This window comes from Pipra filicauda, unplaced genomic scaffold (assembly GCF_003945595.2).
Source record: "Pipra filicauda isolate LSUMZ 115617 unplaced genomic scaffold, ASM394559v2 scaffold205_size1947385_pilon, whole genome shotgun sequence".
NCBI classification, from domain to species: Eukaryota; Metazoa; Chordata; class Aves; order Passeriformes; family Pipridae; genus Pipra; species Pipra filicauda.
In genome coordinates this window covers 857,893-868,363 of record NW_024104316.1, presented here as the reverse complement: position 1 = coordinate 868,363, position 10,471 = coordinate 857,893, and the positions used below count along the sequence as shown (strand labels likewise).

General features: G+C 48.5%; 1 protein-coding gene across 3 annotated transcripts; it reads left to right on the top strand.

Moving 5' to 3' along the window:
* Nucleotides 1-6,253, top strand: CMTR2 (cap methyltransferase 2). 3 transcript variants are annotated; one of them, XM_039380861.1, is made up of 2 exons: nucleotides 1-110; nucleotides 2,641-6,253. In XM_039380861.1, the coding sequence occupies exon 2, from the start codon at nucleotides 2,660-2,662 to the stop codon at nucleotides 4,952-4,954; it is 2,295 nt and encodes a 764-aa protein (XP_039236795.1). In that variant the 5' UTR covers nucleotides 1-110; nucleotides 2,641-2,659; the 3' UTR covers nucleotides 4,955-6,253. The 3 variants fall into 3 exon arrangements, with proteins under 3 accessions (XP_039236795.1, XP_027571970.1, XP_027571968.1); XM_027716169.2 differs by lacking the exon at nucleotides 1-110 and adding an exon at nucleotides 417-440; XM_027716167.2 differs by lacking the exon at nucleotides 1-110 and adding an exon at nucleotides 542-595.
* Nucleotides 6,254-10,471: the final 4,218 nt, after the last annotated feature.

The window sequence follows — 10,471 nt, the reverse complement described above, 5'->3', positions numbered from 1 at the left end:
CTCCCCGGACAGCCCTGCAGGGCCTGAGCCCCCAGGGCGCTGAGCCCCGGCCCTCCCTGCCCAGCACATCCCAACCCCGCTTCCCTCCCGCCTTCTCCCCGAGCCACCCGGTAAGTGCTGGGGGAATAACTCCTGGTAGCGCTCCCCGGGCTGCCCCACTGCAGGGAGGCGGCTCCTCCGCTCCCCCTTTCCCCGACGAAGCAGCCCCTCTTTAGCTCCTGAGAAGGAAACGGCCTCCACCTCCGCGCTGCCCGGGGCCGCCCTCACCCTCCGCCCGCAGCGCCCCGAGCCTTCCCCCGCGCTCATGGCGAGGCCCCGGCAGCACAGCCCTCACCGCCCGGGCCGGGGCGGTGCCCGCGGCGGCCCCGAGCAGCGGGAGGGAGGGAGGGAGGTGCGGGCGGCGGGGCCGGGCGAGGGGCCGGGCCGGGCCGGGCCGGCGGGTAAGAGCCGGGGCGGCTCCGGGGCCGCGCTGCAGCCGCGGCCTCGCGTAGCGAGCGGGCGGCGCGGGGAGGCGCCTGGGGCGGGCGCGGCGCTACGAGCGGCCGGGGCGGAGGGACGGGCGGCCGGGCCGGGCCGCAGCCGAGCGCGGGGATGGGTGAGGAGCCGTGCGGGGAGCGCAGAGCGCAGCGCCGGTCGGGGGCGGGGAGTGTGTGTGTGTGTGTGTGTGTGTGTGTGTGTGTGAGGGGGGGAGCTGGAAATGATGATGGAAAAGCAGGATTGTTTTTGTCATGCGCTGGCAGAGCCTGGTTAGGGATTTAGGGATGAGCTTGTTAGTGCTGTGGCTGGAGCAGCTCTGGGACAGGCTGAGGGAGCTGGGGTGGTTCAGCCTGGAGGGGGCTCTGGAGAGACCGTAGAGCCCCTTCCAGTACTTAAAGGTTTACAGTAAGGAGGGAGAGTGACTTTTTACACGGGCAGGGGGGAAAGCTTTTAAAAAGGAGAGATGTAGATCATATGTTAGGAAGAAATCCTTCCCTGTGAGGGTGCTGAGGCCCTGGCACAGGTTGCCCAGAGAAGCTGTGGCTGCCCCATCCCTGGAAGTGTTCAAGGCCAGGTCGGAGTGACCTGGTGTAGTGGAAGGTGTCCCTGCTCATGGCAGGGGGTTGGAATGAGATAACCTCTAAGGTCCCCTCCAACCCAAGCCTTTTCTCTGATTTCCTGGGGTGAGCTGTAATTAAAAGCCTCATAGATGGTGTTTAAAATGAAGGAAAACTAGCCCAGGACACAGCAGTCTCTGTGTTTCCCTGAGTTTCCCTCTCCCCTCCAGCACATGCTGTGAGAAAGGATGAGGTTGAAGCCAGAGTACATTTGTGCAAAGGACAGTGAAACTAAACCTGCTCATTGAAAGGCCTTAAAGAGAGAAAACCTCAGCCGTGTGTGTGACCACGTGTCTCTCTCCAGAGGGCTGATGGTGATGAGGGGAGATGGCCATGGCCATGGCCTGAGATGCCACGTGGGTTCGAGGGGAAGAGCAAAGTGTTGAGGTTGGCCATTCTTTGTGCTGTTTGCTTCCAAAGTTTCTCAATTCTTTCAATTTTAATCCAGTAGTTTTTCTCACCCAGCTATTTCATAACACGTTAAGATGATTATATTTTGCTTTTGAAGGGAAGGGGGTGGCTGAAATGATACGCAGAGAGGTTTCCTGTCTCTGGTGGTAATTTCGATTAAATTATTTTGCTTAAATGAACGTTTTAGTTCGGAATAAATTGCTGGCTGGCTGGTTTCTGGTTAGTGACTGTCACTTGTGCCGTGTGTGCTTTGTGCTGGGCGCTGGAGCAGATGGCAGCAGCCTCGTTGGCTCTGTGCAGAGTGTGCTTGTGTTCATCTGCTTTTATCCACTCGCAGCACAACACTTGGCACTACTTTCTTCTTCAACATCAAGCACATGTTCACATTGACCACAGCTGCAAACAACTCTCCTTTCACTTCGGATTTATCACAGTTTTTTCAGTCAGAAAAGGGAGGCATAAGGGTTTGCAGGGGCCTGGCAGAGAGCTGTGATGCTGAGCACAAAAAAAGGGGCTTTGCTCACAGGCTGGTGTCCAACCTCCCCCCAGGGCCTCTTCAGCTGAGGGACTGTGCTGGAGGGTGCCAGTGAGGGCTTTCCCAGCATCACATGGGGTCTGGTGGAAGAGATGGGAGGGTTATTCCCTGTTGGGAAACTGGGAGAGCAGCAGCCGTGCTCCCTTTCAAAGGGAGCCTTTCCCTGTGGCTCCCTCCCTTCCATACTTTGACCTCTCAGATAAATACTGCCATGAACAGATTAAAAGATTTCTGGGCCACTTGTTTAATTTGTAGAGCTTGTGGTGTGTTCTCTTTTGTGACTGAGAGAGGTGTTTGCATGTAAGTGTTTAGACCCACACAGTGGAGTCAGTGAAGGGCCAAAGCAGCAGCAAACTCTTCTTCCCTTGCTGTTTAAATAGCAAGAAGGGCAACTGAACTGGTGAACCTCCTGAGTTCCAAATGGCCTTATTCAGGATAGCCCTCATTTCTTTTCCTCATTGGTGCATGATTCTGTGGAGCATTTCTCTCCCGTTCTGGAATACCGAGGTTAAGCAGGAGACATTTTTATTTTTTATGAAAAACTTTGCCTATTTCTATAACCTGTATGATTGGAATTTCTTCTCCCCTGCTGTTTTCCAGGTTGTGAATCCATCCAAGAATGGACAAAAGTAAGCAGCCTTATGTTGACCAGAAGACAAACCTTGAAAAGTTCAGTCCTGAAGTTCTTTCTGAAATTGAGAAGCTCTTTGCAAAGAAGTTTACTTACACTGAGCCAGTGAATAATGACTGGAAGCTGCCAGATCCCAGCAATGTTTTTACATGTGATCACAAGGAATTTCACTCGCTCCTGGCTCTGAAGGACTCAATGAATGAAGTGAAGAACCAGCTGAGTGATAAGAACCTGGAGGACTGGCATCGGCACACCTCCTTTACCAATAAAGCAGGGAAAATAATATCTCACGTGAGGAAGTCTGTGAATGCTGAGCTGTGCACCCAGGCGTGGTGCAAATTTCATGAGATCCTGTGCAGTTTTCCTCTTCTCCCAGAAGAAGCTCTCCAGGAGGGAGAACTGAATTCTGTCCACCTCTGTGAAGCACCTGGAGCTTTCATAGCCAGTCTCAATCACTACTTGAAGTCCCACCATGTCCCTTGCCACTGGAATTGGGTAGCTAATACTCTAAACCCGTACCATGAAGCCAATGACACCCTTATGATGATCATGGACGACCGTCTGATAGCAAATACGTTGCCTTGGTGGTACTTTGGCCCAGATAACACTGGGGATGTGATGACATTAAGGCATCTGTCAGGACTTCAGAACTTTGTGAGCAGCATGACCACAGTTCACTTGGTGACTGCTGATGGCAGCTTTGATTGCCAGGGAAATCCGGGTGAGCAGGAAGCTCTGGTCTCACCCCTTCTGTACTGTGAAACAGTCACTGCTCTGATGATCCTGGGCACTGGAGGATCCTTCGTTCTGAAGATGTTCACGCTGTTTGAACACTGTTCTGTCAACCTGCTCTTTCTGCTAAACTGCTCTTTCGAGGAGGTCCATGTCTTTAAGCCAGCCACTAGCAAAGCTGGAAACTCAGAGGCCTATGTGGTTTGTCTGCGTTATTTGGGCAGGGAGAGCCTCCATCTGCTGCTTCCTAAAATGACGCAGAACTTTGGAACAGAAGTGGTCAACAAAGCCCTTTTTCCCCAGCATGCACTACCGGAATCTTTCCTTAAAACACATGAAGAGTGTTGCGTGTTCTTCCACAAGTGCCAGGTAGAGACAATCTCTGAGAACATCCGTCTCTTTGAGCGCATGGAAGAAGCAGAGCAGATCAAACTGAACGAGTTAAGAGACTGTGCAGCACAGTTCTTCATGCAAAGGTTTCGTATGAAACCCATTGCCAGAAAAAACTGGCTTGTCAAGAAATCTCAGGCTGGTTGCAGCATGAATGCAAAGTGGTTTGGGCAAAGAAACAAATATTTTAGTACATACAACGAAAGGAAGATGATGGAAACCTTGACCTGGAATGATAAAGTGGCAAAGGGCTATTTTAATCACTTGGCTGAAGACCATAGTTCAAATAATGCTGGGAGCATGTGCATCCTGGAAGGATCACCTTCTAACCTCGAATGTAGCTTGTGGTACATTTTGGAAGGAAAAAGACTACCAGTGGTAAAATGTTCCCCGTTTTGTGATGGTCAAGTCTTGGAAAGTCTCAATGAAGCTGTGAAGAAGGTGGGTGGGGGGAAGCTGAAGAGCAGAGCAGTGCTGCAGCCTTGTCACTCCTGTGAAGTTCTTCCCGGGGAACTGATACTGGCCAAAGTGTCTGATCTTTCCAGGTGTCATCAAGACGCCCTAAATGAAAGTTGTAGTGACCAATTCAAGTGCCTTGTGGTGGGCTTTCCCTCCCTCTGTGGTACAGAGAGCCGGCCCAGTATGGAGGTGAAGCCCGTGGACTCGGCCACGCTGCTGACTTTCAGCCTCTCCTCTCTCTATGACGGAGAACCCAAGTACCAGCAGCAGCTTCTGGAGTGTGTTCTGCGTTCCCTGAACCAGCTTACGACGGGAGATGCGTTGGTTTTGCCTCTCCTCTCTTGCCTGACGCGCTTCACAGCCGGGCTGGTGTTCATCCTGCACTGCTGTTTCAGAGGAGTCACGTTCGCGTGTCCCACCTCGCGGGAGCCCCTGGGACCCGGCGCCGCTCTGCTGTGCGTTGGGTACCGGGGCCTCCCCGCTCCGGTTGTCCAATATCTGCAGCAGCTGAATACCCTGATGAGCTCTTTACTGGACACAGACTCCCCCCAGCAGGTCCTGCAGTTCGTGCCCATGGAGGTTCTCCTCCAGGGCAAGCTGTTGGAGTTCCTGTGGGATTTAAACACGGCCATCGCAAAGAGACAGCTCCACCTGATTGTGCAAGCTCAGCAGCAGCAAATGACTGGGAACATTTCACTTTGAAGTCATTCCAGAACTGGGCGAGTTGCTGCTGCTAGACCTGGTTTCACAGGCAGGCAGAAGGTGTTAAAAACGTTGTTAATGTGAAGGCAGTGTTACTGTAAAACCTTGGTGTGACATTGGGAGTGCTGGGAAGATGTTTTGAACTATCAGTCCCACTTGCACTATATTGTCCACGTGGAAAGTAGGAGAAAGGAAAACCAAACCTTGATTTCTGGCCACTGAGCCGAGTGCTTTAGGATGCAGGATAACATGGAGTCCTTGAATCAGTGAAAGCAAGGGCTGACCAGTGAGCTGGAGCCTCAGAGCCTCCTGTTACCATCCCTAAAAACTGTCTTTTGACATCCCTTTTATTTACAGCTGGTTTAATTCTTAATGATGAAGTGGGGCAAGTCCTGTGTAACTTGCCTTACCATTCTGGGTGATATGGAATTATGGTGTTTATCAGTACTTGTCCCTGTTTCTCATTTTTAAACAAGAGCCTCTGAATTTCACCTCGTAGCCTTTGAGTATCAGCCTCTTTTTTAGCACTTCAGCAGCTGAGAACTGAGATTATCAGACTTTGGCAAGGGAAATTTTAATGGTTTCTCCATCTCATTCTCGCAACTGTTTTGTGAATGCCATGCTGATGTCCTTAGTTCCAGTTCTTTGTGCACTTCAGTCACTTGACAGAAGGATCAAATGGAGCTGTTTATGCCAGAGAAGCTCTCAGCCTCTGGCTGTTCATTGCCTGCTCTTCAGGCAATAATTTGAATTGCCATCGAGCCCTCTCTTGTGACTCCTTATGGGTCCAAAGCTGAGCTCAAGTCTTAAGAATGAAATTTGCTAAAAGAATTAGCCAGTGGCTGTAGACACTTACCACTTATAACAAGTGGAACCTTTAGGAGACATTTAAATGCAGGAAACTTTTCCACCAGCCAGGAGAGGCTCATATAACATGTGGTTGATGGGATTTGCCAGACTTTCCTTGCTAAAAATCTTTAAAACAAAGACTTTGAGGCGTAACCACCTGAACAAACAGTTCACCAGTTGTGTGCTGCTTTTCTTGTACATGTGGGTGTTCATGTTTGCACGTGTGGGAACCCTCGGGGTTGTACAGTCGTGAAACTTATGGATTGTAACTAATCCATGTGTGCTTTTGGTTTGAAGGATGCTTTTTTATTTTTTTTTTAAGTGGAAGAAAGGATGTTGATTTACATGGCTGTTGCATATTTTCGTTTTGTCTGCAAATGGTCAAAGTGTTAAAAGACTTTTTTTTTTTAAAAAAAGAAAGGAAAATAAATGTTATTTGGAGAAAATAAAGTCTTTTATTTTAAGTTTTCAGTGTTGCTGTTTACATGTTGCTTTACCAAACATGGAACAAAACAATGAAGTGCAGTAGGGGGAAGTCTGGGGAGGTTTAATATTCCCTTTTTTTTTTTTTTTGAGCCAGGTTTTCCTCATCTTGCCACTTAGATCTACCCTTATTGAGTGAGGGGTGCTGGGGCAGGGGAGCAGCCTGCTCAGCAGGGGTGGTCTTCGGTTCTCACTGTCTTTACCTTTGCAGTTCAACAGCTCAGAAAGATTCCAGCTGCAGACATGGTCAAAGCAGCATGGGAGGCCTGACCACAGTTCCCTTGGCCTTGCCACTGAGCCTTGCAGTCCCTCGGTGTGGCTGCTGTAACCTACTTTTAACAGCAAGGATTTTGTCTTCAGGATCTTCATTTTCTCCCGGCTACGACAGCTGCTTTGGTAGGACAAGCCTGTCAAACACTGTGCTTTTGTCTGCAAAGTCTATTATTAATCCTTATCCAAATGTTTTCATCCTAATTGCTTGCCTTCACTGAGTGGTATGATTAAGAAAAAGCTGTGTGCCTTATTCCTCAGGGCTGGCTCTGCTGCACTGCCAGGGATTCCTTGGGTTGGCTGTCCTGCTTTGTCTGGAGACCTGCTTGCTAACTAACTTTAATTGCAATTATTAATGCTAATATGTTTTTCTCATCGCCTTTCTCTTTGAGAGCGAGCACCAAACTAGAGAGCTGGGGAAGATCATTCTGTGTCCTGGAGGTGTGAGACAACACAGGAAATGGATGCTGTTCCCATACCTTCATTTCCTTACAGCTGGTAGGTGTTTGTTGGGAAAATGTTGAAACAAGAAGAGGAGTTGAATGGGTGCTGAACTGCAGGACAGTGTTGCCTCACTTGGTTTCAGTGAAGCTCCAGACTGTAAGCATTGGCTGTTAGTGTCAAAATGTACTTCAGGGGACATGAGGGCTTTGGAAGTGTCCTTGAAAGAGGAGGCAGGGATGGAAGAGCCTGTCAGGGGGATTGTCAGGTTGATTTTGGTGGAAATATTGTTTAATGTGCTTTTACTGAATTATAGGGAAATGTAAATGCTCAGAATTGTATTCAGGCTTATAAACAGTTCTATGAAATATTTGCATTCCCAGTATAACAGTATAAAAACAGTGCCTAAAGACATATGAAATGGCAGATTAGAAAGGAAAGGGAAAATGTGGATGTCTTTATTTTGCTGCTACAGACCTTAAAAGCTGCATATGTGGCTTCTTCAGGCCTTAAAGTCAATTTATACACTACATTATTTAGATTATGTATCTTATTTGAATTTTGATAGAACTTAATATGCTAGCATGCCTGCCAGTTTTTGAGTTTAAATTGCTGGTGTTGAAAGCAAAGCCAAAGCACTGAGCCCAAAGCAAATTAGCTCTCTCCCTGGCTGAACAGCTATTTAACTAATTCCCTTTTTCTGTATTGTGTCAGGTCCTCAGTGTACCCCATCGAGACCGAGGAGGTGGAATTTTACCTGTAATACAACTCACACTAGTGCACCGCAGTTAGTGGCTCCTTTTATTAAAACAATAATATGAAATGGCTTATTAAAACAATATTTTTTCCTCCCTAGGAAACCTGAAAGCATTTACTGAAGTGCATCTTTATGGTGCTCCACTGAATGAGGACGGCTCGCTTGTTAGAGAATTGATTTATCTAAATTGGGGGACAGCAGGGAGAAGTGCCTGTCACTTGTGGGCGAATTGATTTGTTTAGATTGGGGGATAGCAGGGTGAAAGTGAATCAATATTCAAAACTGATTTGTCGCTGAAGCCAGAGATCATTATCTGCGTATCAGAGAGATGAATGGGCAAATGCTGCCCGATACAAATGGAAGCTCATGCCGAGGTACCCCCAGGTCCTGAGCTGTCAGCTACCTGTGCCTCAAAACAACGACCCAGGAGCCAGTTGGTAATGAAACCTCAATTACGACTAAGAAATGAAGGGGCTGTGGTGAAGTGCCTTAATTTAAGTCTCTCGAGTGAGAAGGTGAATAAATACTTGCTTTATAATCAATTGACTGCCCCGGGTGGATGACAGAGCACAACTCGACACCAGTTGAGTTGAAATGTAATGAAATCTGTCGTGGGGTCACAATTAAACCCACCTCCAAAGTGGCTGCTGAGGAGCTACACGTCCCCTCAGATAATGATGTGCTCTGACAGGCGAGTGTTCGGCGGAGGAGTGTGGGGACGTCAGAGCCACGGGAGCCCTCGGAGCAGCTCCGTGCCTGGAGAAGGCTCCCTGCCTTCACTCCTGCAGCAGTGCTGATGGTGCCCAGCCCTGCAGCTGGAGCCAGCCAGGCTGCCAGCTGTGTGGGCAGCGTGAAGAGCCCTGCATGGAGTAGATCAGTAGCACAGGATCTGCTTGGGATTAGTGCACTTAGGAGTCCTGGCTGGCGGGAATGGTGACGGAGGCTTGTCGTCACACCTGAAAACCACGTAGCAGCTCTGCATCTCTTAGAACACTGAGTGTTAGCAGCAGCTGGAAGGGACCTGGATCCACCTAATGTATTGGGAGTGAAGGGAGAGCTACTTCAAAAACTTCCCTCTGCACTTTGGGAACACTGGAGAGGCTGCTCCCCACCTAGGGTGAGCTTGCACTTTGTGTGGAAACGCCAGAGTAAGCTGGTGTTTAATAACTGTCAGCACTATGGCCTTAACTATAAATCAAAAAGTAATTGATTTCAGGGTGTTAATGAAATTTAGATTTATGGAGAAGTTCAGTTATGCCTAAGATGCACAGTTAATAGCACTGGCACTGAATAAAACCCAAATTAACTTTGTTTCCATTATGAAACAGGGTAGTATTCGCCCATAAATTTATATTCATATAAGTGGTTTGGCTCTTAATTATGTGACTAGCTTTGTGAAACTTCTGTACTTAAATACTGTCTTCAGACTTGGAAACCTGTTCAAAGCTCTGGATATTGTCCAGCTTTCAATTCCCAGCTGCATCATTGCTCTGTTGAGAAAACTTGAGGCCAGACTCTGACTGGACTTGCTCAGGGAGGAGTTTGAGTAGGGAGCGGATTAGCCTCGGATGGACAATTCAGTCTCACTGTAGTTCCTCAGTGGGTTGCAGAGGGGACAGACAGGACAGGCACTGCTCCTTAGGCTGGATGCTGGGACTGGGGTTTGCCAAAGTGGAGCCAGAACTGAAGTTAAAAATGTCTTCTGACTGCCGTGGTACGATCCTGATGACAAACTGCGCTTGGCGAGGGGGGCAGCTGAGAATACTTATTTGTGTTTCAATAACTGACCTTACTCATCACATCACTCTTTGCAGTTTTGAAGTGACCTGAACCGTTCCCTGAAGGAAACAGTGACAGCAGCAATCTCAGGAGCGTGAGTGGAAGTAATGAAGCAGTAATTAGCAATTAATGAAATGTGGTGAAACTTTTAACTGTGGCGCTGGCCTAGAGGTCTGGTGCTGGAGTGAAGTAGTCCCTTGGAAATCTACGATTCTGAAGCTTAATTATCATAATTTCCTTTAGACACCATCTGCTCTTAGAGCCAACTTGTATATTTAGTTTTCCCCCTGAAGGTAGATGAGTTTTAAGGCCTGCATTTCTGTGGCTTTTCACAGCAGAGATTAAATTGAAGCTGGGAGAGAAGCATGGAGAATGAGATGGCCTTTGTGGCTGATGTGTCCTGCAGAGGCTGGAAGAGCCAGCAGGGTGTCAGAAAGGTGTTTGGATATAGAAGGAACTGAGAGAAACATGGGCAGAATCTTCTTGGTAGTTGGCAGAGGGGTATTGCCTTGTTTCCAGAGGGAGTATAAATCGAAATGCTGCTGTCTGTGTGCTTTTCTCTTCCCCTTCCCACCTCAAGCCCTTCTGAGCCATGTCTGGAAGATGACAAGGTCTTTCAGATACTGTGATAATGAAAGGCAAAGCCTTCTAAGGAAGTTACCACTGGGTTACTAACTGCAGGCAAACCCCAAAGTCAGAGGCCAGTGAGGCTCTTCTGAGGATGAGGGGGATGCACAGTGGAGGCTCTTTGCTCCTCAGATCCCTTGTAGTGTGTTGCTTTACCAGTCGTGTGATGATTTATTCCTTGCTAAGCACTGTAAAGTCAGCTAAGGCCAGGAGCCAAACTACATCACCACTCCTTGCTCTCCTAAAAATGAGCCTGAAAAATGGGCCAATCATGAAAACAAACAGCAGAACACCACCAAGCCTTCCCCTCA